The 23,889-nt window shown below is 50.9% G+C and overlaps 1 protein-coding gene across 4 annotated transcripts; it reads right to left on the bottom strand.

The window, feature by feature from the left end:
• Positions 1 to 2,213: 2,213 nt before the first annotated feature.
• Positions 2,214 to 23,863, bottom strand: Kcnh6 (potassium voltage-gated channel subfamily H member 6). Of its 4 annotated transcripts, none has more exons than XM_087569409.1 (14): positions 23,733 to 23,863; positions 22,751 to 22,981; positions 17,448 to 17,609; positions 17,119 to 17,324; positions 13,697 to 14,122; positions 12,010 to 12,409; positions 10,774 to 10,973; positions 10,354 to 10,606; positions 6,955 to 7,148; positions 6,623 to 6,689; positions 5,873 to 5,953; positions 5,142 to 5,298; positions 4,277 to 4,457; positions 2,214 to 3,498 (listed from the first exon to the last, which is right to left on the bottom strand). In XM_087569409.1, exons 1-14 carry the CDS (start codon positions 23,806 to 23,808, stop codon positions 3,217 to 3,219), a joined length of 2,916 nt encoding a protein of 971 aa, XP_087425535.1. In that variant the 5' UTR covers positions 23,809 to 23,863; the 3' UTR covers positions 2,214 to 3,216.
• Positions 23,864 to 23,889: the final 26 nt, after the last annotated feature.

Here is a 23,889-nt window from a genome sequence, read left to right as displayed (position 1 = left end):
GAAGTGTACCACATGTGGACAAGTGTCCACGGAGGTCGGAAGAGGCATCTGATCCCTTGGAACTGGAGTTACAGATGGCTGTGAGATACCATCTGAGAGCCAGGGCTCCAAGCCACGTGCTCTGCACGAGCATCCAGTGCTCTTGAGGTCTATACTATATCTCTCCAGCCCATAAAATACAACTTGTAATGCATGTGATTTTAACAGAAACAAACACTGGGAGCCTCGAGGGACAGGGTATACACTTATCAATCATCTTTTAGTAACGGCCACCCGTAGGAGCAAGTCTACTCTGCACTTTTTTTTTCTTTCTTTCTTTTTTTTTTTTTAATACAAAGAGCCTACCCCTGGTGTTGCAGACCTCTAACCCAGCTCTTGGGAAGTAGAGTTAGGAGGATCAGAAAGTCACTGTCATTCTGGGCTACAGAGCCAGTTAGAGGCAGTCTGAGCAAGTTGAGAATGTTTCAAAATAGTAAAAAGAAAAAAATTAAAAAGTAACTGGATGTCTAGGTATGTATTTTATTGAAAAGTTTGTTTCTGTGCTTATCAGGAAAGTTGGTCCATGATTTTCTATTGGTTACACCATTTCTGATTTCTCAGTGGGCTAATAATGACTTTGCAGAACGGTCTTAGTAGAGGTCTTTGTATTTTATGCAACAGGTCTTTTTTAGAGGTGGGTAGACTTTGGCAATGAATCCATCCAGTCCTGGGCATTTCCTGGCTCAGTGCTGCTTCACTTGTTGCTTGCTATGGATCTGATTAAACTGCTAGCATGCTCTTGATTTAATTTTGTAGGTTATATATGTATAGGAATTCACCCGCTTTTTTCTAGACTTTTTTTTTCAGGCATAGAATATAAACTCGAAAGGGATTCCTAATGGTCCTCTGAATTTCTTTGGAATCTGTTGATGTCCTGTGACGATTCCTGACTTGAAAGACTCTGGAGTCGCTAACAAGCTTTGGAGAATGCGTGGAAGGGATTATTCAGATTGGGTTTGTTGGAGGCTCACCTTAACTGTGGGCGATTCCATCCCATGGTCTGGGGTGCCCTGAGTGTGGGCACCCATCCCTCTCTGCTTTCTGGCTGTAGACACAATGTGACCATTTGGTTGACAGACTGACTTTTATCCTGTGATTACCAGTCTGTAGGTGTCTTTGCCATTGAAGTGGTTTTGGGTTGCTTTGTTTTGTTTTGAGGCAACAGGCAGTCCGCTCTTGGTTTTTAAATGTTCGTTGGTGAGTTCAGGGTATTTCCAGTTAAGATTATTATTGACAGATCCTTGCTAATGTCTGCAGTTGTGTGGGTTGGATTATCTTAGTATGTTGTTCTGGTTCCTGGGCTGCTACCCATGCCTGTTCTCTCTCAGATTCTGCAGTGCTGCATTTACAGGCATGAGCTACTTTTAAAAAAAATTGTGCCTAGGAAGTGCAAGGCCCTGGGTTCGGTCCCCAGCTCCGAAAAAAAGAACAAAAAAAAATTGTGTGCAGGTATGAAGGTGAGAAGGTACACATACATGTGTTTATGAGTACATATATGTGTGTGCATGCTGAAGCCAGAAGGTAACCTTAGGTGCTGTTCTCAGGAATGCTACCAGGGGCTGGGGATTTAGCTCAGTGGGGCTGGGGATTTAGCTCAGTGGTAGAGCGCTTACCTAGGAAGCGCAAGGCCCTGGGTTCGGTCCCCAGCTCCGAAAAAAAAAAAGAACAAAAAAAAAAAAAAAAAAAAAAAAAAAAAAAAAAAAAAAAGGAATGCTACCCACCTCCTTTGAGACAGTGGCTCCCTTTGACCTCGAGTTCAATAATTAGGATAGAATGGCTGGCCAGTGAATCTCAGGGATCCTGCTGTCTTAGCCTCCCACCCCCACCCCAGTGCTAGGATTGCAAGTACATACCATCACTGCAGGGACTTTTATTAGGGTTTGGGGGTTCAGGTCCTCAAGCATTTTACCCACTGAGCCATCCTGCTAGCCCCCACATGTTGCTTTGAATTAGCGTTGAAGTTTCACTAAGGGTACAAAGAGTGAACGTTTTAGTTCGTGTAAACACTTGCAAACGTGTGCTCGTATATTCACAGACAGACTCTGAGGCACCAAACAGAAATCGCAAAGGGAAGGAAAAATGGACTCGGGGGATGGATTTGCACTTTCTGAGAAGCAATGATGCTTTAACAGGTTTCTCGAGCGAGGTGGCATGGATTGAAACTGTGTTCTCCCTTTTCTAGTGTGCTAAGTTTACCTTTTTATTGAAATATCATTTACATATGGGGGTGCGCATGTTTTTCCAACCAGCACACATTCATATACATATCGCCAGAAAGCAAATACTGACATGCCCGGAAGGCTTGCTCATGCTCTGCTAAGTGCCACAGACTCTGCTACCAACCCAAGACCTCTCATGAGGACAGTAAAAATGATTTCCTAAGGCTCTTTCGAGGGTTAACAGAACAGCTATGTGCAGGACAGAATGGTGGAATGCTGAACAAACACTGAAAGTGGCCATGATTCTTTATGAACACTTAGGCTGAATCTGTTTCCCTTCAGGCTTTGGAAACCCTGAGCTCAGCTGAGACAACCCTCACGTCTCCAACAGACTGGATGTGGGAAGGGTTTGGAGAAGGCCTCAGCATAGGCACAGACCTGAGGATATCTAGGAAAATTACACATCTAACCCAACATGAAATGTTCAAGACTTTATTAGCTATGTCTGCATGTCCCAGATACTGTTATGAGAGTCTCAGGGGAAGAGGGGCTGAGGGCTGCAGCTCCCTGTCTTTTATGTCCACCACAGAGGACACCTCTAATTCCAGCCATATTAGATAGAGGCTTTTGGTAAAGGTCTGGTCAAACCTGGCCTTGGGTCTGGGCTTTTGAGGCAGAAGGTGGTTCTGAGCTGGGAGCCAACCACATGCGGCCCCAAGCAAGACCCTCCCAGAGATCTGAAGCATCTGTATTCTCCACTGGCATCCTGTAAGCTACCTCTGAGCAAACCTCTGCCTGGCTTGCTGACTACAGGGGTCCCAAGGAGCCCGGGCCAAGTCCTGAGCCTCTTTGCTCAGATCATCCTGGTCACTGGCTCAGCGGTCTACAGTTTCTCTGAGGAAATGGTTTTCAGAGTTTTATGGGAGAGCTGCCTGGCCCTCCCCCGAAGGGGGCTTAACTCTCACCTCACTGTACTTAAATTCCCTCATGGTAGCTTTTACCCTGGGGTCTAAAGGCCCTAACTCCTTGTGAATCCAGGATCGGAACCGTGTCTCTGGAACTCTAGCTGCTTGGGAACTGAGCTGAGGTGTTCAGGGAGGGAGGGGAAGCGGGAACCACCCAGTCCCGGTACTTCCAGGGGACGCAGAGGTGAGGCTAGAGGTGACAGGAGACCCCCAGGTTGCTCTTGTTCTGAGGATGGCACCAGAGTTTTGTCCATTGCCATGGCCACGTGAGGTGTCCTGGGGGAGAAATTCCTGGGTGTCTGAATATGGTCGTCCAAGTCACCGTAGCTTAGGGTCTGGGAGAAAGAGAAAAGTAAAGAGAGCATATTGTGTGCGGAGCCCTACCCTACTTCCAGTCAGGCTGGATATTTTTTCATTTTGTGCATGAGTGTGTGTGTGTGTGTGTGTGTGTGTGTGTGTGTGTGTCTGTATGTGTGCGCATGTCCACCAGTACATGTACATGTAGAAGCCAGAGGTCAGTCTCAGATGTTGCTCAGGAGATGTCTGCCTTGCTTTTGTGACAGGGTCTCTCACAAGGACCTAGGGCTTGTCAACTAGGCTAGACTGGCTGACCACTTGTCTTTACCTGATCAGCCTTGAAATTACAAGTGTACAGTACCATGCCCAGGTTTTAACATGGGTGGCGGGGGAACTCGGGTCCTCACACTTGCATGGAAAGCACTCTCCCAACCGAGCCACCTCTCCCAGCCCCTAAGCTGGATACGGATCTGCTTCAGCCTCTGGGATGGGAACGGAAAAGAGCTCTGCCTGCTCCTTATCCTCAGGGAACTGGGAACTCCTCCTGAGGATCCTATCGAATCTCCCTGAGCTGTGAAGTCTGTGATCACTGTGAGGGCTCTGCCAGCACTGGTCTAGGCTGCCCCGTCAGGGGATATAGTCTAGGCTGCCCCGTCAGGGGATGTAGTCTAGGCTGCCCCGTCAGGCAATGTAAATGATAAAACTAGCAGCAGAAGACTTTCCTCATCCTACTACAGACACACTGAGGCTGAGTTGAGGGTCAGGAAATCACACAGTTACTTTTAGGGAAACCCTGGGGATCCTGTCACCTCTCACCTGAGCAGAGGGCACATGTCCCACCAGAAGCGTAGACTCTGAACTCCGAGTCACTGAAGTTTCAGGAAATGAGGCCAGGTCACTGGAGGCAGAGGCTCCCAAGATGTAGCTGGGGCGACCCTGCGGGTGCTGAAGCAGCTGTAGGATGCGGCTGAGGTCTGATGACACACGGGACTCCAATCTGCCAAAGCACCATGGTCAAAGTCGGGGTTCTGAGAGCAGCTCAGAGGTCAAAGATCCCTCTCACTTTTGTGACCTGACCTCTTCCTGTTGAGTGAAATTGTAACCCAGGGCCTACCTGAAGCGATATTTTCCCACTAGGATCCACACAGCCTTTGCCCAAATTTCCCTTAGCACATACCGTCTTTCATGACACCAGGGACTAGGCATGGTGCATTCCACATTCAGTCTTAATGATGCTTTAATGGAGGTATTTTCTAATTGTACCCATTTTATAGTATGGTGAAACTGAGGCACCAAACTGTTAGGCTCATAGCTTGCTCACCCTCTAACTTGTGAGTTACACAGCTCTGATTGGAAACCCTCCTTGCCTTCAAGCCCTCCCTATGCCTTCCACAGGCAATCCCCCTTCCCAAGAACCTCTGGAATTTGTTCCTGCACATGGATGTATTTCTCCCCCCCGCCACACACACCCGAAGAAGCTTCCTTAGTATATTCTAGGGTTTGCTGGAGGATGATGCTCTAAGTATTATTCTCAGCAACATAGAATTAGAAACCTACCCTAAACGGATGCCATTCTAAAACCCAACCAGGCACCCAGCGATGCCCCTAAACTACCAGGAGGCGGCGCCTACCCCCAGCTGACTCCTTTGCAGCCGCCCACCCTGGCCAGGGAGGTCCTCACCTGTTCATCTGGGCTTGGAGCTGTTCTAACTTAAAGCCTAGCTCCCGATGCCAGCAATCCAGGTCCTGTCGTGGGTTTGGGGGACTTGGGGGCATTTGCTGTAGCAATTCAGGCCAAAGTGCAGATGTGTCTGAAATGCTCAAGGAAGGGGCGGCACCTTCAGGAAAGAAGGGGACAATCTTTGCTACATCTGATTCCACTGGCCTGCCCCTTCTTGCCTCAGGAACTCGGTATAAGGAGTGGTTCTCCTTGCCTTGGTGCCCTGAGGACAAGGTCCTGTTCTTACCGGGCTTTCAGGACCCAACTGGGCTATCCGTGGGAGAAGAGCTGGGAGCTTCCGCTTATGGAGTGGTCAGGGTGGGGATGTCTAGTTCTGATCTCATTGTTCCTAGAACTGAGACCTGGACAGGGGTAAGGATCTCCTGCTACTTTTTTTTTTTTTTTAAACATGCCTCCAGCCAGTTCTGAGGCTGATCCTGCTACCTTGATATAGAACCTCAGGCACTCGGCTAGTCCCCACCCCCGAAAAAAGCACCCAGCGACCAGTAAGCTCTCCCTCTCTGACTCATTGGACACAGGCCAGCAGGACTAGGGACAAAGATAAAGGCTTCTCTCTCTTTGCCCAAGGAAGAATCTTTTCTTATCACTGAGTGGCTGAGACAGAATAGTGGGAACACTAGAAGGAGTTAAAGGGTAGGCAAGATCCCTGGGCAGGGGCTGGCTGGACTCACCTGACTGACTGTCATTGAGGAAGAAGCCTTGGGGGTCTTGGTGGCCTGGGGCCTGTCGGGGTGTTGACTGGAGACCCCCATCTGCCTTGTAGGGAACAAGAGCAACAAGTGACAGGGACCAAAGCTAGGACAGGATCTCTTTCTTTGTTCCTCCCTGTCCCCAAGTTCCCTTCTGTGGCCCTTATAACAACTGGGTGAAAAAGAAACAGGCATCTAGACACCCCAGGGGAACTCTGCAACTTGCTGCAGGCTCTCTCTCAGGTAGGTAAACAGGCCTGGAGGTGATGAACTTACCCACGTTACCAAGTAGAATCCCCCAGAAAAGTCTTTGGAGATGATTTTATGAACAGCAAGCCTTGAGGATAGATGGCAGAAGAACTCCTCCCCCACTGCCTTTTCTCCAGTGTCCTGGTGGCCCACACCCCGTCATGGGCCCGTAAGTAAGTACCTCTTGGTGAGCACTGGGTCTGGAACCCTCAGTCCACCAGAAATTGGCCGGTGCTTATGTGCCCTTGTGTCTTCTTTACCTCTTTAAATGAATGGCCCTTTATTTCTCCTGGGTGGCTGAGTAATAAACTTAAGGGACAGCCATATCCCCATGCCTGGCATCAGGGGGCCTCTGGTGTCAGGTCCCATCTTCTCAGCTTAGTGACATGTGATGGAAAAGCCTGGATTTTAAAGCCAGACCACTTGAATCCACATTTTGGCTCTGCCTTTTACTAACCATATGGCTCCGGCCAATTAACTTACCCTCTCTGGTGGTCGGTTTATTCATTAAGATAATGGCCATAAGGAGAATCACGTGCAAAGGACAAGACTAAAACAACATAAAAGAAGCCCAGGATTTAGCTCATAGTAGCTGCTCATTAAATGGAAGCCCTCACCGTGGTTACTGCTATGTTTATGCATAGCGGTACAGAAGCATCTCAGCAAAGAACCCACAAGGGGTTGGAGGGAAGAGGCGGCAGTCAAACGAGTCCCCTTAGGCCAGACAGATCAAGTCCTTAGCAGGCTGACTGGGTGCTCTCTACAACCAACCCTCTGTGACCCACCACTACCCTGGCCCACAGGCCCAGACTCACGTCCCGCAGGTTGAAGGTGACCTCCAGCTTATTCCAGAAGGTGTCTGCAAAGGCAGGGTACATGTCCAGCACCTCCAGCAGGTCTGCTCGATGGATCTTATGCAGGTCGCAGTAGGTCAGGGCGCGCACATCTGCGCTAGATTTGCCTGGCCTGGCATGAAGACTGGCAGGCTCCCCAAAGATGTCATTCTTCCCTGCCAACCAGAGAGATGGCAGTTCCTCCAGGGCCTGGCTCCCTTAATGAAGACTTTTTCTCAGGACCCCTTGACTGTGATCTTCCTACCTCCCACCTCGGAAATCCCACAGAGCTGGAGCCTGGTGCTGAGGGGGTCCCTCTGAGGACAGGGCTGCATGTGCTGGCTTTCATGGATAGGAGGATGAGGGAGGCCTTCATCAGTCTTTAGTTCCACAAAACATTCCCTCAGAGCTGCTTCTGTCCTGAGGACATGGGTTCTCTTTTTGTCTTAGCCCCTCAGAACCACATCCACCAGAATATCCTTTGGTTGGCCTATGTCCTTTAGTATAGTTCCCACTCTGGCCAGGGGATAGTAGGCAGTCAGGAACACTAAAAGTTCCTTACTCAATTTCCTTCTGTTCCCCTTGACCCACTGACACTATGAAGCAGGGGACAGAGGACCCAAGGATGAAAGCTTCCAGCTTCCCTGGATAGGACCTGGAGCTTCTGTTTCTTGGTTTCCTTAATCTCTGTTGTACAAACATGGAACCAGTTTGCCCCCGGCAGGGCAACCCTGGGAAGCTACCTCCCCTGTCTTCGAATGTCTTCGACCCTCAAATGCGCATAACAATGTCACCTACTCCACTGGACTGTTTGCAGGGGCAGAGGTGGCCATGCTTGAAAAAGTATCCCTCAAAGCCAGAGACCCCAGAGTGCATCGATGAAAGACATAAGAGGAGATGGAGGTCACAGGGTAGGCACAGGGTAGATAGCCAAGTTAGCAGATGCAAGCATTAGGTCCCTGCAGAGGCAGGAGCTATGCGGGCAACAGGATAAAAACATGAGTGAGAGACTCTCCCACAAGGGGTCCCTCAAGTCCCTAATAGACAGGTAAATTAGGTTGTCAAGGTTACAGAGTAAATGAATCTTGAAAGCAAATGCAACCAAGAGCTCTGGGCCATGAAAGAGGGAGGGGCTCCCACTGCCTAGCACAGTTAGGACAAGAGACAGAAAGAATAAAATTCCAGGAGAAGGAGCAGGCCCCAGGAGGAGGGGAATTTGGGCATGAGGTTGTTCCTGCATAGTCGAGGCTGGAGAAAAAGGCCAGAGTCACGAGTGCCACAGACCATGGTTTCTTTGACTCCTACTGCCCCCAGGAAAGCCCAGCCTTCTCAGGCTTGTGACACTGTTCAAGGGACACTAATAGTTCAGCAGAGAGGGTTAGATGGGGGAATAGGCATATGCCACCAGGAGAACAAGACGAAAAATCAACCCTGTACAAGAGACGACTGGGGCTCAGAGAAAGAAGAGACCTGCCAGGGTCACACATGAAATTCTGAGCCTTGATATCTAGGTAATGTAATATCGACCTTCATTTTTTTAACACTTGAAAAATTATCTGATGTCTCTTTCTACTCAGGACAAGATGAGAGGATTTCTTGTCTCCCTCCGGAACTTAAATTGGACCAGCTTCTTAATTATTAATATTAATTATCCTCCCTTGTGGGTGGCATTTGTTATGTGGCTTAGGTGAAAGGAAAGGACTCACAGAGGAGTCCATGCTGCAGGCCAGACTGGAGAATGACTGTGTCTGCATGACAGCTGCGGGGTGAGCTCTGAAGACAAAATGGCAGCGTGACAGAAGAGCGGGAGTCACAGGCTGATGAGAAACAGCTGTCTGCTGGAGCACGGAGTACCAGAGGAGAGAGACAGGACTCACAGAGTCACATGAATGGGTGAAACCAAGGCTTTACCTTTGTCCCACAGGCCATAGGGACCTAGCAAAGGGTTCTGAGTGGATGAGGAATCTGTGCAGATGTGTAACTGTTGACTGTTGGGAGACGGGAGCACTAAGCATGTGCCTAATGTGAGCCCTCGGGAAGGGAGCTCCTGACACCTGCCTAGGAGGGCCAGACCCAGCGAGGGCTGGCACGGAAAGCAAATCTATCAGTAAGGGAAGCATAGCGCTCTGCACATGACTGGATGGGAGCAGAGGACAGGGAACTGGCAGAATGTTCTTGCAGTTGGCTTCAGCCCAGACAGTGGAAGGGCAGGGGACAAGGCTGCCTTTGAGGGAAAGTAATGGTGTCAAGTTGGAATCTATTGCACTTGGTTTGACTTTTTAAAATCAATCAGTCAGTCAGTGAGTCAGTCAATCTATTCAACTATCTATCTATGCACCTAACTATGCATCTGTCTATGTATCTATGCATCTATGTATCTATCTATGTATCTATGTATCTATGTATCTATGTACCTATCTATGTATGTATGTATGTATGTATGTATGTATGTATGTATCTATCTATCTATCTATCTATCTATCTATCTATCCATCCATCTATCTATCTATCTTGACAGGCTCTCTTAGAGCCCAGGTTGGCTTTGAGTGTATATCACCATGCCTGATTAACATAGTTCTGGAGATTGCGTCCAGGCCTTCCAGCATTCTAGGCAAGCACTGTACTGAGTCACATTCCCAGCACTATGCCTGTTTTAATCTAAGGAGATACTGGGGCCAGAGCACAGCTCTGAGGGTCCTTGTGGCTCAGGTTGTGGGAGCGAGGGGCTGGCCCAGGTGAGGCTGTGAAGTGAGAAGAAAGCAGAATGCCAGCGTCAGGTGACCAGCCATCAAGGACAGGACGATGGAGAAAAGTGGGCAGAGCCGGCTGGGAACCAGGTCATGGAGACCAGGATCCAACATGTCTGAAGTCAAGGACAAGGAAGATGCAAATAGAAGAGAGGACCCTGAGGTACTTGAAGTCAAATGACTTGTTGAAAGTTACATGACAGGCAGAGAACTGGATTAAGAATTATTTGAGCTAGATTTAAAACTCTGGGGCTAGCAAGACTTAGGAAATTGAAGGGCTTGTGACCCTGACAACCTAGTGTGATTGTCAGAACCGATATGGTAGAAGGGACAGCCAAGTTGTTCTGTGATCATCCTGAGGTGGCCCTGCCCAATGAATAAATAAATGATTTTTTTGTTTTCGTTTGGTTTCTCCGTGTAGCTCTGGCTGTCCTGGAACTCGCTCTGTAGACCAGGCTGGCCTTGAACTAAGAGATCTGCCTGCTGAATGCTGGGACTGAAGACATGAGTCACTACTACCTGGAAATGTCCAGAAATCTGAGCAACAGTGCCGTTAAGGATACTCATTAGGTAGAAGGCGACCCGGTAGGGCCTCTCCAGCCTCAAGCCCCTTGGTCAACCCTACCTGACCCACCTAGAATGGCCACGACCACATCATCGCGCAGGATCTCGATGGAGCCGCGGGAGATGAAGTAGAGCGTGGAGAGCACGTCGCCCAGGTGCACCAGCGTGTCCCCAGGCGGCGCGTGCGTGGTCTTGAACTTGACCGCGAGCGCGCGCAGGCACCCCTTGCTGGCGCCCCGGAAGGCGGGGCAGTGCTGCAGCAGAGCGCGGTGCAGGTGCAGGCAGATGTCCGCCTGCAGGCACTCAGGGAAGCCCTTCAGCACCTGCGGGAGGGGGGTATGGCGAGTCCCTCCGGGCACAGCTGGGGCCGTGGGCATTGTGTAAGGGTAGAGGGGTTGGGGGGCAGGGGCAGACTGCACCGGGCCCTGGATCTCCCCCAGGTCATGAGTCGGGCAGCTCACCCACTCCCCATCAGGGCCGCAGGGCTCACCGCGTTCATGTCAATGCCGTTGGTGTAGGACCAGGCGTGCTGGAAATACTCTTCCAGGCGCTGCCGCAGTGGGTTGGGGATCTGGTGGAAGCGGATGAACTCCTTGACACGCAGCATCTGCGTGTGGTAGCGGGCAGTGCCCGAGTACAGGCGTTGGATGATGGCCGACACGTTGCCAAAGATGCTGGCGTACATAAGGGCTGGGGGCGGAGCGAGATGGGAATGAAGAGTTCCCGGGTGACTCCCAGCCTCACAGCCTAGGCAGGACCCCAGGGAGGGACCCCTCTCTCTACACGGTGATAGCAGAAACGCCAAAGACAGCACTAGCATACACAAGGGACAAAAGCCCCTGGGCTCCCCTGCCCTTCTCGTCCTGCTTGTGCCCCTAGGCTTCTTTCCAGCTCACAGGCTAGACTTCTTTGAGGAAAGAACTAGGGCAATGGTGTTTTGTTTTGTTTTGAGATTCAGGTTTGTTTTTGCCTTCAAGTAGCAAAAATATAATACAAGGAAAACTCTCTGTCTCTCCTTTTTCACGCCTCCCTCTTCCCTTTTCTTGGTTTTGTTTTTCTAAATACTCTGAACATGACAACCTAATGTGTCAATTTCCCCACCACCCCTAGAGTTCTTAAACCAGGTGTTTCAGGAGGCAGGAAGTTCTGTGCAGAGACAGTGAGCTCCCAGTCTTCTAGCTGACCCTTGGGCTGGCCTTGGGGCTGGAGACCTCCTAGCTGTGGGTCTCTCGCAGGTTAAGACCTTTGGCTTCTCCTCTGGAAACTGGGCTCCATAGAGAATTTGACTTGGACTTCTGTGCCTTGTTCCAAGGAGTGGCTGGCAGAGCCAGCCGGCCTCATGGCACGGGGTCTGTGCTAAGAACCCAGGTTATTTCTTAACTGTTGTCATCTAAATATTTTTGTTTGTTGTTCTTGAGACAAGGCCTCTTTGTAGCCCTGACTCTCCCGGAACTAGCTCTGTAGACCAGGCTGGCCTCAAACTCGGAGATCTGCATGCTTCTGTCTCCCAAGTGTTGGGACTAAAGGCGTGTGCCACTACTGCCTGGTCACCATCTAAATTTTAAAAATAATTTTTAAACAAAGGCCTTTTTGTGTCCTGCAAATGGCTCGGCCTAAAGCAATGTCTAAACAGTTGCTAAAATCTGTATATGAGTGGTACGCACCTATACACAAGTCTGCATGCCTTACACATGAAGTACCCTGTACAGCCCAAGGTCCCACTCACAGCCAATGAGCATGACGCAGATAGAGAAGACCTTCTCAGAGTTGGTGTTGGGTGACACGTTGCCGAAGCCCACACTGGTAAGGCTGCTGAAGGTGAAGTAGAGGGCGGTGACATACTTGTCCTGGACAGAGGGTCCTGAGGCTGGGTCGCTGCCATTATACTGCTTGCCAAGCTGTGCACCCAGGCTGTCCAGCCAGCCGATCTTGGGCTCCAAGTAGGGTCGCTCCACGTTGCCGATGGCGTACCAGATACAGGCCAGCCAGTGCGCAATGAGCGCGAAAGTACACATGAGCAGGAAGAGTACCGCGGCCCCGTATTCAGAATAGCGGTCCAGCTTCCGGGCCACGCGCACCAGCCGCAGGAGGCGCGCCGTCTTCAGTAACCCAATCAAGGTGGTGGTCTAGGGGCAGAGAAAGGTGGAGAAAGTCAGCTCTCGAGAGGGTATATTCAGGCTTATGTCTGTTCTTTTGTATTTGTTACCACACAGTCATTCCACAAACACTCAGGAAATAGCAGGCACTTGGCCATGGGATGTAAGAGGCTCAAGGACTTCTCAGGCAAAGTGTAGCAGCATTCTGGCTGCTAGGAGAGAAATCACATGGGAGCAAGAAGGAAGGAGAGGTCAACTCTGCAAATGTAGGTCAGGGAAGGCTTCATAGAGATGACATAGAGTACGTCATTGAGAATGAAGCTAGGGGGTCTGGAGAGGTGGCTCAGCGGTTAAGAGCACTGACTGTTCTTCCAGAGGTCCTGAGTTCAATTCCCAGCAACCACATGGTGGCTCACAACCATCTGTAATGGGTTCTGATATCTTCTTCTGGTGTGTCTGAAGGTAGCGACAAATATACTCACATATATAAAATAAATAAATCTTAAAGATTAAAAGAAGAATTAAGCTAGTTCTCCAGGCAAGCAGGAGGAAGGAGGAAGGGGTGCTCTTGGTACAAGACCACAGAAACATGGAGGCATGAACTGGTATGGCCTATATGGGAAATCAACTGGGACCCTTGCACCTGAAGAGTAGGAGGTGACAGACAATGAGAAAGGAGTCTGGGGAGGTGTGTATGGCAGCTCTAGTGGGCGTGAAGACCCGTGAAGATCTTGGTTTTAACTCCAAGGGCTATGGGAAGTTATGAGGGCGAAATGGAAGATCTCAGTGTAGGCAGTGGGAGCAGAGGGGAAAGGAGCAGACTTGAAAATGGTCCAGAGTTGTATGTAGGAGTAGTATGTCGGACAGGCAGGGTGACAGTGGTTGGGAACACCGAAGAGCGAATAGCATGAAAACGTTCTCACATTACCCACAGGAAGCAGAGTGGGGGTAGAGAAGGGTCGAGGCAAGAAGAGACGTGAGGATCCACAGATGTATGCACATGCAGCCTGTGTGTCCCCTTTCTAACTCCTCGGTGACAATGGCACAAAAGGTAACATAAGGAGTTGGGATTATACTACGTGCGTGCCACAGAGGGCAGAATTCTAGACCAACTGGCAGCCTAATCCTCTAATTGGACTTACTTAGAGAGATGGGTGGAGGGATGGTCCCCAGGTCTAGAGGCATATAGTTTTTCCCTGTTTGGCAGATGTCTGAGCCCCCTCTGCTTCTATTGGCTGTCTGTGTCAGTGATGTGCACCACAGCTATAAGGCAGGGAGGGTCCAGCATGGCTGCAGGCATGGGTCACATATGCTCACCTCATCTGAGCCAGTGCGGAAGATAAGCAGGTCAAAGGGGATGGCAGCCACCATGTCAATGAGGAACCAGCCCTTGAAATAGTGGACAGCGATGCGTCGTGGGTGGCTGACCACCTCATCATTAGTGTTGACGTAGGTGGTTCGGAAGTTGATGACGATGTCCACGACAAACATGATATCCACGATGAGGTCCACCACGGTGAGCGGGCTGCAGGTATAGCCACAGGTACCGCGCTGTGATTCGTCCTGGTCGCTGAGTAGAAAGGCGGCAGAGTAGGGCGTGAAGACCGCTGTATAGATGACTAAGAGCAAGATTAGCCAGTCCCACACGGCCTTGAAGGGGCTGTAGTGCAGAATGGTGCCTCGGTGGATACGCGGTGCTTGTAGCTTGTACTCTGGCAGCACATCTGCACCTAGGGACAGGACCTGGGGTGGAAGCCATGGGCAGTCAGTGGGGATGACCAGGGCTAGTAAGACAGGTCTATGGGGAGAATTGAGAAGGAGAGCTGTCACAAAGTCATGAAAGGTAGAGGGACAAAGGAAGGGTACATAAGGGACAGGTATGTCAGGAAGAGGTAGGACAGAGAGAGAGAGAGAGAGAGAGAGAGAGAGAGAGAGAGAGAGGAGAGGGAGAGAGAGGGAAAGAGGGGGAGAGAGGGGGAGAGAGAGAGGGAGAGAGAGGGAGAGAGAGGGAGAGAGGGGGAGAGGGAGAGAGAGGGAGGGAGAGAGGGGGAGAGGGAGAGAGAGGAGGAGAGAGAGGGAGGAGAGGGAGAGAGGGGGAGAGAGAGAGAGGGAGGAGAGGGAGAGAGAGGGAGAGAGGGGGAGAGAGGGAGAGAGGGAGAGAGAGAGAGAGAGAGAGAGAGAGAGAGAGAGAGAGGGAAAGAGAGGGAGAGAGAGGGAGAGAGGGAGAGAGGGGGGGGAGAGGGAGAGGGAGAGAGAGCAGGGCTCTGCCACATGCTTGATCCCTGGAAGCACACAAGCTTTTTCAGAAACAGCTCTTCTTGGGGTGAGTAGGACCAGGCCTATGTTTTACGAAAGAGTCTGGGGCTGGACAGATGGCTCAGCTGTTAAAGGCTAGGCTCACAATCAAAAATATAAGGAAGAGCCTGGGCTGAGATAGTTTGCTGGGCTGGTTGTCTTCGATAGGCTTTGAGTGGCCACTGGTGCTTGCTTGCTTGTCTGTCTTAGTGCTAAGGGTTAAAACTAGGGCCTTATTACACATGGCGAACAAGTGCTCTACCACTGAGCTAGCTCCCCAGCCCAAGTTTGGGAATCTCGATGGGAACAAGTCACTTCCAGTACAGTCTTTCTTCCTGAGGGCCCATGAGGGTCCTCCCTGGCTCAGTCCTCAGTCTGGAAACTCAACACGCCCCAGGCTCCCCGGAGCTCCATCTACACCACTGATGAGTCACCTCCGTCCGTTCGTCCTGGTGCCTCCGAGACTGTAGCAATGGGCGGTTGCTAAGACAGACGGAAAATCCCAGCTGCCTAACACGAAGCAAAGCTATCAGGAAGGGGATGTGGTTTTGAAGCCAGACACCAGAGCTAAACTCCAGGGTTTCTATTTGTTTCTTCTGTGCCTCGAGGCAAGCCTAGTGACCTGTGAGCCCCTGATCCCTCATGGGTAGGATGGACAACAAACGGCATAGGAATGTGGTTAAGCAGGATGTATCTGTCTGCTTCTAGGACAGTGGTTGGTCCTTCCTTTTTAAAAATTTATTTATTTATTTATTTATTTATTTATTTATTTATTTATTTGGTCCTCAACCTTCCTAATGCCACAACTCTTTAATAAGGCTCCTCATGTTGTAGTGAGCCTCCCTCCTCAACCATAACATTCTTTCATCACTACTCCCTAACTGTAATTTTGTGACGGTTAGAAATCCTAAGGTACATATTTGATACTTAGGATGTCTGATTTGTGATTTCCCCCCAAAGGGGTCGCGACCCACAGGTTGAGAACCACTGTTCCTGATTTTTTTCCCGACTCCACTGTCCGACTTTGACACTGTTCGGATAAGGATGGATCGAGAGGGAATTGAACGTCTCCGCGCACTCCTCCACCCTCAGTGCTGTTATAAGGAAAGCAGTTGGGCTGGGCTCTGATCTTGCAGACAAGATCATCAGGAGAATGGGATCACAGGACCAAGGAAATCCATCTAGGAACTGATTTCCGCTAAAATGGTACCAAACTGGCAGCCTGACCCCTCAGTGGGAGCTGCAGTGTTCTGCTGGGCTCAGCCCTTGTTCATCATTTACTTCCTTAGGGATCCACTTGGGATCTCACACAGACTTGGACCCTCTTTTTTTCATTTTTTTTCCTCTACCCTTCTATGCAGCCCTGACTCCGCAGTCAGCCCTGGGTCCATGTGCACTTTTGGTCAGGACCCACCAAAGTAACCCTGCAAAGGCTGCAAAGCAGGTCCTGTTGCCGCACCCCAGGATACCAGAGCTCTCCTCACTGCCAGGCCTTTTCTTAATCCTGTCTGTGAGGCTAAATGGTCTCCTCCGTGGCTGGTGCCGACACAGGCTATGCTTCAGATGAGAAGGGGCAGAAAAAAAGATCATCTCATCCCCTCTGCAGTCCCTTGCGTGCCCTAGGCTCCTCTCTACGGCTTCACAGAGCCCCTTCTGTTTCCTGGGCTGGCACTACTTAACGTCAGTGGGTCCTCAGAGACTATTCGATCTAACTCTTTCCTGTATATGATAGCTCTGAGGCCCAAAGGTAGGGATGTCCTTTGGCCAAGGATCTTGGTGACTCAAGTCTCAAGCAGGGCTCTATTCAATTCCCCCTGGAAGAATAAGGCCCCTTAGAAGGAACTGTGTGGTCGCCTGCAGCAGAGGATCCAGTAGGGGACATTTGCCAAATAGAAGATGCACAGGAGGGGCATTTAGAATTAGAGGTTCCAGCCCTATCCCACTTCTGCCAGGCTTTCTATTTGCATCCTGAGGTGAGGTGTGGTCATCATCCCAAAAGCAAAGGGAAGGAGCGGGACCCGGGCAAGGCTCATCCCATCCCTCCTGCCTCTCCTTGTCTTTGCACGGGCTTGACCCTCTGTGCCACCCTTGCCTTGTGATTGCAGAGCCACAGGCAGGCCCCGAGGTAACCTGTGTGCTTTCTCTTCCCGGCATCTCCAGGCCTAGAAGGCACTCGCAGGCCTTGCTCACCTCAGCCTCTGCTTATTTCAGGCCTCAGGGATGTGGCTTTAGGGCAGGCCTTCACGTCTCAAGAGTCAGACTCAAGCTGTACAAGAAGAGGCTGAGGACTCAGACCAAGATGTGTGGGGGTGGAGGGTATGGGGGCGGGGCGGGTTGGACAAGTCCTATCTCCCTACTTAGTCACGACCTCAGAAGAGCTGAGGTCCAAGGGACCCAGGGAGTCTGACACAACCCACCACCACCCCTGTCCCGCAGACCCAGACCTGGGTGACTTTTTCAGTGACATTCTGTGTCCGCTCCACCACCTTGTGCGGAGCGATGATCTCAATCTCCGTGGTGGAGCCTGAGCGGTGCTTCTCCAGGTTGAACTCCACGAAGTTGAGTGTGAACTGCGGAATCTGGCTGACGGTTCTGTATTTGCCCCTGCCTGGGCCAGGCCCCTGTCCACTCGGCCTGCTGTGAGAGCCCTCTGAAACCAGGGTCAAGATTAGAGCCAGAGCAGCCAAGGCTTTGGGGGCAGGGTGGGGTGGGAGGGTGGCCTTGAATCTCCCTTACCCCCTCCCCACTGCTGTTACCCACTGACGGCACTCACCAGAACCCAGGAAGCTGTGTGACAACAACCGTTGGGTCAGGCTGCGGCTGCTGCTTTTGGCCAGGAGCTGGGCCAGGTCCTCGAAATTGAGGATAAACATGATGACTGCCCCGTCCTCATTCTTCACGGGGACCACATCCACCAGGCAGCGGAAGCTGGAGGCTGCAAACCCCATTGACAGGGATAGGGCCCGTCACTGAGGAATCCCTTTCCTACAGTGGCTAAGGAAGGGCCTGGTGAAGGTCAAGTGAAGGGCATCCACTGGACAGTGACCAGAGTTATTTGGCAGAGGGTAGGTGAAGCTGTCCAGCAGGTTCCCCCCCACCCCCCGCCTCCACAGGGCAGAGCAGCTCATTAGGAGATAGTGTAACATCAGATCCAAGCCCGTGCTCAGACCTCAGTTCAGGGCTTAGCTCTGAGGTTTGCTTCTGTGGTAATTAAGGCTTAGCAGATGGGGGATGGATTAAGTGGGGAGGTGAGGGAGGGCATGCCATCCTCCTGTAGCTCTGGCTGGCCCTAGGCTCAGCTCCCATATAGCCATCCCACAAAAGACGCCTGCTTCCCCTGCTGTTGGAAGGAACTTGCTAGGAACACATCAAGTGCTGGGCATGGAGCCAATTGGCACATTAGGCCTGAGGAGGCTCTGGGAGCAGGCAAAATGAGGGTTCTGAGAAACTGATTTGCTGGAGCTGGCAGGGGACTTGGGGTGAGGACCCCTGGTTTCTCTGCAGATAAGAGGTCGGGGGCGGGGAGGGGAAGGAAAGGTCTCACTTTTGAAAATAGAGCTGGAATAGCAAGTCCAGGCAGAGGCTGCGGCCAATGAGTAGACAGAGGGCAGGGGGTGGGGCTAAAGAGAGAGGGAGAAGGCCATGGAATAAAGCTCTTAGCATCCTAGGTCCAACTGTTGGCACCTTATGTCTCCGGCCACACTACTTGCTTTTGCTCTAGGGTCTCACCGCTGGCAGGTCATGTTGAGTCGCAATGCTGCCTATCTCAGAGTCCAGCCTGGGAGCAGGCACCCCTTAGGTGTACTGTATCTATTCACTCTAACTATTGTTACGTGTCAGTTCCGAAAGGCAAGATCCCCAGGGACAGCAGGCTCAGGTGACCATGCAGATTGGAAAGCCAAGCTGCTTTTCCAGAGGGCAGGTTTAGGTCTGTGTCACCTGTCCCTGGGATTGATGACTGAGCCAGTGACTGAAAGGACAATGGATCCAAGCCGTGGGGGTAGGAACACTGTCACTGTAGGGACCACTGGGACTTCTTTTCACCAGAACCCATACTTAGCACTCAACTTCCCAAGCTAGGGTACAGCTGTTTCCCCTTCCCCCTCCCCTCTCTCTCCCCCTCTCCTCCCCCATCTTCCTTCCCACTTTCCTCCTGGGAGCAGGAATCTCCTAGATCAGGATCAGATTCCTGGACTCCCAGGCACCAGGAAGCCATCTGCCAGCTGCTGCCTGGGCCCAGGGGAGACATCCACACCAGAGACACTGCCTGCCTGTTGAGCCACTCCTGGGCTCATAGAGTGACAACAACTCTGGCCAGCTTGGGGCCCAGTGATGTTCCAGTCCCTAAGACCACACTATGCTCTCAGTCTCTCTGGCCCTGGGGAAATTAACCTAATACCATGTGAGGAGTAGAGCTGGGCAGAAGTGCAGGTGCTCTGGACTTCCTGTGCCTCTAGGGGTTCCCAGGGCCATCTTCAACCGGTTGCACCCCACTGATGCAGTCCTGGGATGGACCCTTGTATCAGTAAGAACTGGGGAGTTGGTAGGGTTCTCATGTGGCTTCCCGCGTCCCACCCACCATGCCGGCAGCAGCAGATGAGAGGATTTGAAAAAAGCCGGAGTGCTTTCTCTCCCTACACCTTACCTGTGACTCAGAGCCCACAAGCAACTGGCTGAGTGGAAGAGGGAATTGTCCTTGACTGTATTGAGGAGTGGCAGCATTCCAGCATCTGTCCCTGGAGGAGGAGCCAGCCTCTGCCTGATTCTTCCTCTGAGAAGTTCCTCTCAGCACATACTCCTCTGATCCAGAGGAGTTGTCTGGCCCCTAGATCACCCCACTTCTTTCTGTTCATCCACTCCTTGGCTATGTTCATCTTGTTTCTCTCAATTCATGTCCCTCCCCCATAATTTTACCTTTTGGGAGTCTGAGGTTGAAACCCAGGATATCATGCATGCAAGACAAATGCTTTACCACCATGCCGCACCCCTTGCCCTGTCCCTATCTCTTTATGTGCACCTCGCTTAGCGCTGGGCTGAGAGACCTTAGGAGAATGATGCTGCTACCGGGACGCAGCTGCATCCTGCTGCTCTCTGTGTTGCCATCCCAACATTTGTAGGTTAGTGTGTGGAAAGCACAGGAGGGAGAATGGGGACAGCCCTGTCCTTCTCGTTTGGGCTCATCAGAGTGTAGGATGTGGTGAAGGTAGGCAGACTAGACCCTTTGACCCGTGTCTGTTAGGGTAACGGTGAGGGAACTGAGTACAGTTATTGGCTCTGGCCTCACCACGGCCTCCCTCCCTCAGCTGTTAGGATTTTTCTTTTCCTGACAAAGGGAAGCAGGGGGAAAGGCTTTGATTTCGAGGGTTTTCTGACAGGGAGGTGACCTTGCAGGTACACAACTGTAGCTCTGTGAATAGACTGAGCTCATAGAGATCGACTTTTCAGTAGACCATCCTTTTAAAAGGAAAGAAGAAGCCAGGAAGTGGTGGTGCCCACCTTCAATCCCAGCGCTTGGGAGACAGAGGTAAGTGGATCTCTGAGCTTGAGTCCAGCCTGGTCTACAGAGTGAGTCCCAGGACAGCCAAGGCTACACAGTGAAACCCTGTCTCAAAAAACAAAACAAAACAAAACAAACAAAACAAAACAAACAAAACAAACAAAACAAAACAACAAAACAAAACAACAAAACAAAACAAAAACAAAAACAAAAACAAAAATAAGGGGAGATTATAAATAAACCAGTTGGAGATGTGTTCAGGACCCCTTCCCTCAGCCCTGATGTCGGAGTTGAGGCAGAGAGGAAGAAAGGCTGTTAGGATGCCTTTCAGCAGAACTGTGCAATGCACAGGAATATGATTTTTAAATCATATTTAAAAATCACATGGTCAGAGTGGGCTGTTAATGTGGACATAAATTATCTGAGCACCACAGGGCAATGTGGGCTCTCTTCTTGGTTTCAGGCCAATTCAGGATGGTCCAGGTGGTCAGAGGCTTAGATAACAACAGGACCAGGAAGGCCTGAAGGCAGAAGGATGCAGGCTGGAACTGTGGTGCATCAGATATGTGGGAAATTTTCTCCTTTGACCCAGAGTCAGTCTCCAAGACTAGGTTCCCAGGATCCTTTCTGTTAGCTAACGAACCTGGACAGACTTCTGAAAACCCGAATCTTGATCTGAGGGGCCAAGATTTGGTCTCAAACTCTGTCCTTTGTCCAGATACCTACGAGGCCTGGAAGCCCAGGAGTCCATGACTGTTCCTCACCCTCTGGCGTGCACGTAGAGCTCTAGGGTCAAGGAAAGAAACAGAACGGACGTACTATCTTGGCACCTCCACTTCCTGCTGTCCCGTCTTGTTCCTCTGGGACCCTTCTCACTCCCCTGACTGTCACCTTTTCCTTGCAATGATGTGAAGAGGTGAAGTCACAGCTTTTAAAAATATTCTGACTCCATTAACCCTGTGAGTACAGCCAACCTAAGCCAGATGCTTTCCAGGCCTCCCGTTCTTTGCCTCTATCCCAGCACTTCCCATCTGCAACTCACTTGGCTAGCAGCAGAAAGGAACAGCCAGGGGTGTGGCCAAGATCCAGGTTGAGAAGCCCTCAGAATCCTGTAAACACACACACACACACACACACACACACACACACACACACACGTATACACACATGCATGCACACACACATACATACACACATGCATATGCACATGCCTACATGCATGCCTACATGCATGCATATGTACATAGTCACACACATGCACACACATATACACGCATGTATGCATACACACATGCACACGTATATGCACATACACACGTTCACACATGCATACACATATCCATGCATTCATGCATGCATATACACCTACCCATGCACACAGGCATGCATACACACACACACACACACACACACACACACACAAACAGGCACATATAGTCATGTTCCATGCACACACCAAAGCTCTGGAAGTTAGGCTCTTAGCATCCTTTAGTTCCAATTTAGAGGTGCCTGCCCTGTTTGTACTCATGCTTTTTCCCAGGGGGCAACATCTCTCTTCTGGGTGTTTCTTTCCTCCAAACTTCTGCTCCCAAGCATGGAGAGAGTTGAAGTCCTTTTCTTCTTAGGATTACTCCGAATCAACATCTCTGGTGGAGGGTTCAAGAGACTTGGGATTCCAGTTGCCCCCTCGTAATGGGATCTTTGGAAAGAGCCCTCCACACCCGGGAAATAAAGGGAGTTATTTAAGCCAATGGTTCTTAAAATTGGCAGCAAATCAGAACCACTGGGGAGATTTGTTTGGTTTTTTTTTTTTTTCCAGATACACCTGCCTGGCTTTACCTTGCACCTTCTGAGTCAGCCTCTCTCTAGGGAAGGTATGTTTTGCAAAACATGCCCCAGGTAATTCTGGTGCAGGACCAGTTTGGGGGGAGACACTGGTGATTTCCAAGAGACTCAGTTCCTGGTTGTAGTCCCATACCCTCATCCACTGAGGGAGATGCGAAGGCTTCTGAGCTTTTGGCCCCCACCCCTTAGCTTATGTTTCTGTTGTACTTTCCAAGGGCTTGGGCAACACTTAAACACAAAGTCCGTCTAGGCAAGCCTAGGAGGCCTGGAAAGCATCTAGGTTACAGCGAACCCGACTATCTTCCCAAACCACCAGACTCAGTCTTCTTTTCCAGATTCAGCCCCTACCCACTAGTTAGCCATAGAGACCTTGGGGGACTGACTCCTCCCTTAATCCCCAGAGCAGATAAGGGAAGGTTAATTTCCATCCTAGCTGCTTGACAGCTGGGGCTGGCAGTGACAGAGTAGGTAGCTGGGAGCTGGGGGAGGGAAAGTGGAGCAAGAGGCTCTGTTCTAGACCAGTACCAATAGTTGTCTCAGCCCAGTCTCAAGACCCTTAGAAGACATAGCATGCAATTTTCATTGCCTCGCTCTAATAACAAGGAAGCTAAGGCCCAGAGTAGGGATAGAATTTGTCCAGGCTCTTTGGCTCCTAGGTCAGACCCTTCTCCCGGGACACCCCATAAGAGATGAGAAAGATAGCCTGTAGAACCCTTGGCCCAACTGTGTCTCACCGTCCTTGCGATAGTAGAGGATGTCCACCTTGCACTCTTCAGCCCCGAGCAGGGCCTGAGCCAAGCGGGACACAGCACTGCTTGGAGTGTTCGGGCCCGTGAGGAAATCACAAGTACAGGGCCGCTGCATCACCTCCACACGGGAGTAGCCAAAGAGTTCGCAGAAGCCATCGTTGCAGTAAATGATGGCACAGTTCTCCATCTGCGCATTGGCAATCAGGAACTTCCGACCTGGAGTGGAAGGTAAGAGGTTAGCAAAACTGTGGCAGCCAGAAGTGGGTAGCCAGGAGAGGAAGATTATAGGGACTGACAGTAGCTCAGGAGAGGGTTTATATGCAGGAGCAGGCAGAGACCAGAATGAGGGAGGTGGAGGTCAGGGATAGGGAGGGTGGGAGGACCAAGAGTCCTGGGGGAAGGTCATTCCTTCTGGGAGCACAGAGGGGCGGGAAGGAGGTGGAGAATAGAAAAGTAGGAGTGTGGGGGAGCAGAAAAGTAAGGGTGTGGGGGCTAGGCTTGGGGGCTGTGGGGAGACCAGGACGACTAGGGTCAGTAGAGTGGGGAGAAGACCCCAGGACTCTTGGAACAGTAGAGGGAGTCCAGACCAGAAAGCAGGACTGTGACCAGGAAGTCAGACCTGCTCTTTGGGTGAAAAGCAAGAAGTCAAGCAAACCTCTAGGAGAGGCATGAATGGTCTGGAGGAGTAAGTGGAGAGTGACTGAGAGGGGAGGCCAGGGTTTGGGACACCAAGAAAACTGCTATTGGGAGGTAGAAGAAGAGCTGCATTCTGCCTAGACACAGAACATATGGAGGAGGTGTTGGGGACATCAAAACGAAAGATTTTGTATTCAGAAATACCCCCTTCTCAGCCCCACAGCCCTGCCCTTTCCTTTTACCCCATCAGAAGTTAGTGAAGAGTTTGGCCCCTCCTGCCATCCAACCCACACTGCAGCGTCTCCTCCACACCCCAAAACCTCACACTTACTCTGGCCTTCAAACTTGCGGATGATGGTGTCCAAGTAAGTGTTTTGGGGAGCAACGTGGCCCCTGCGGACTGGCATCTTTCCGTAACAGCACTTGCTGGGAGTTACTCGCGCCCTGGCTCCTGGCGTCTCCGGCAGTTCTGGGGCTCAACAGCGTCG

This window comes from Rattus norvegicus, chromosome 10, assembly GCF_021556685.1.
Source record: "Rattus norvegicus strain SHRSP/BbbUtx chromosome 10, alternate assembly SHRSP_T2T, whole genome shotgun sequence".
In the NCBI taxonomy this organism is placed as follows: domain Eukaryota; kingdom Metazoa; phylum Chordata; class Mammalia; order Rodentia; family Muridae; genus Rattus; species Rattus norvegicus.
This window is presented reverse-complemented; position numbering and strand designations above follow the sequence as displayed.

Excerpts from the sequence above, each read along its gene's own strand:
- Kcnh6 (XM_087569409.1), bottom strand. The coding sequence starts at position 23,808 with ATGCCAGTCCGCAGGGGCCACGTTGCTCCCCAAAACACTTACTTGGAC. Across the intron at positions 10,607-10,773 it reads ACGGCATTGACATGAACGCG|GTGCTGAAGGGCTTCCCTGA; the intron begins GTGAGCCCTGCG and ends CCCCTCCCGCAG. Across the intron at positions 5,954-6,622 it reads TAAACCGACCACCAGAGAGG|ATGGGGGTCTCCAGTCAACA; the intron begins GTAAGTTAATTG and ends CCTACAAGGCAG.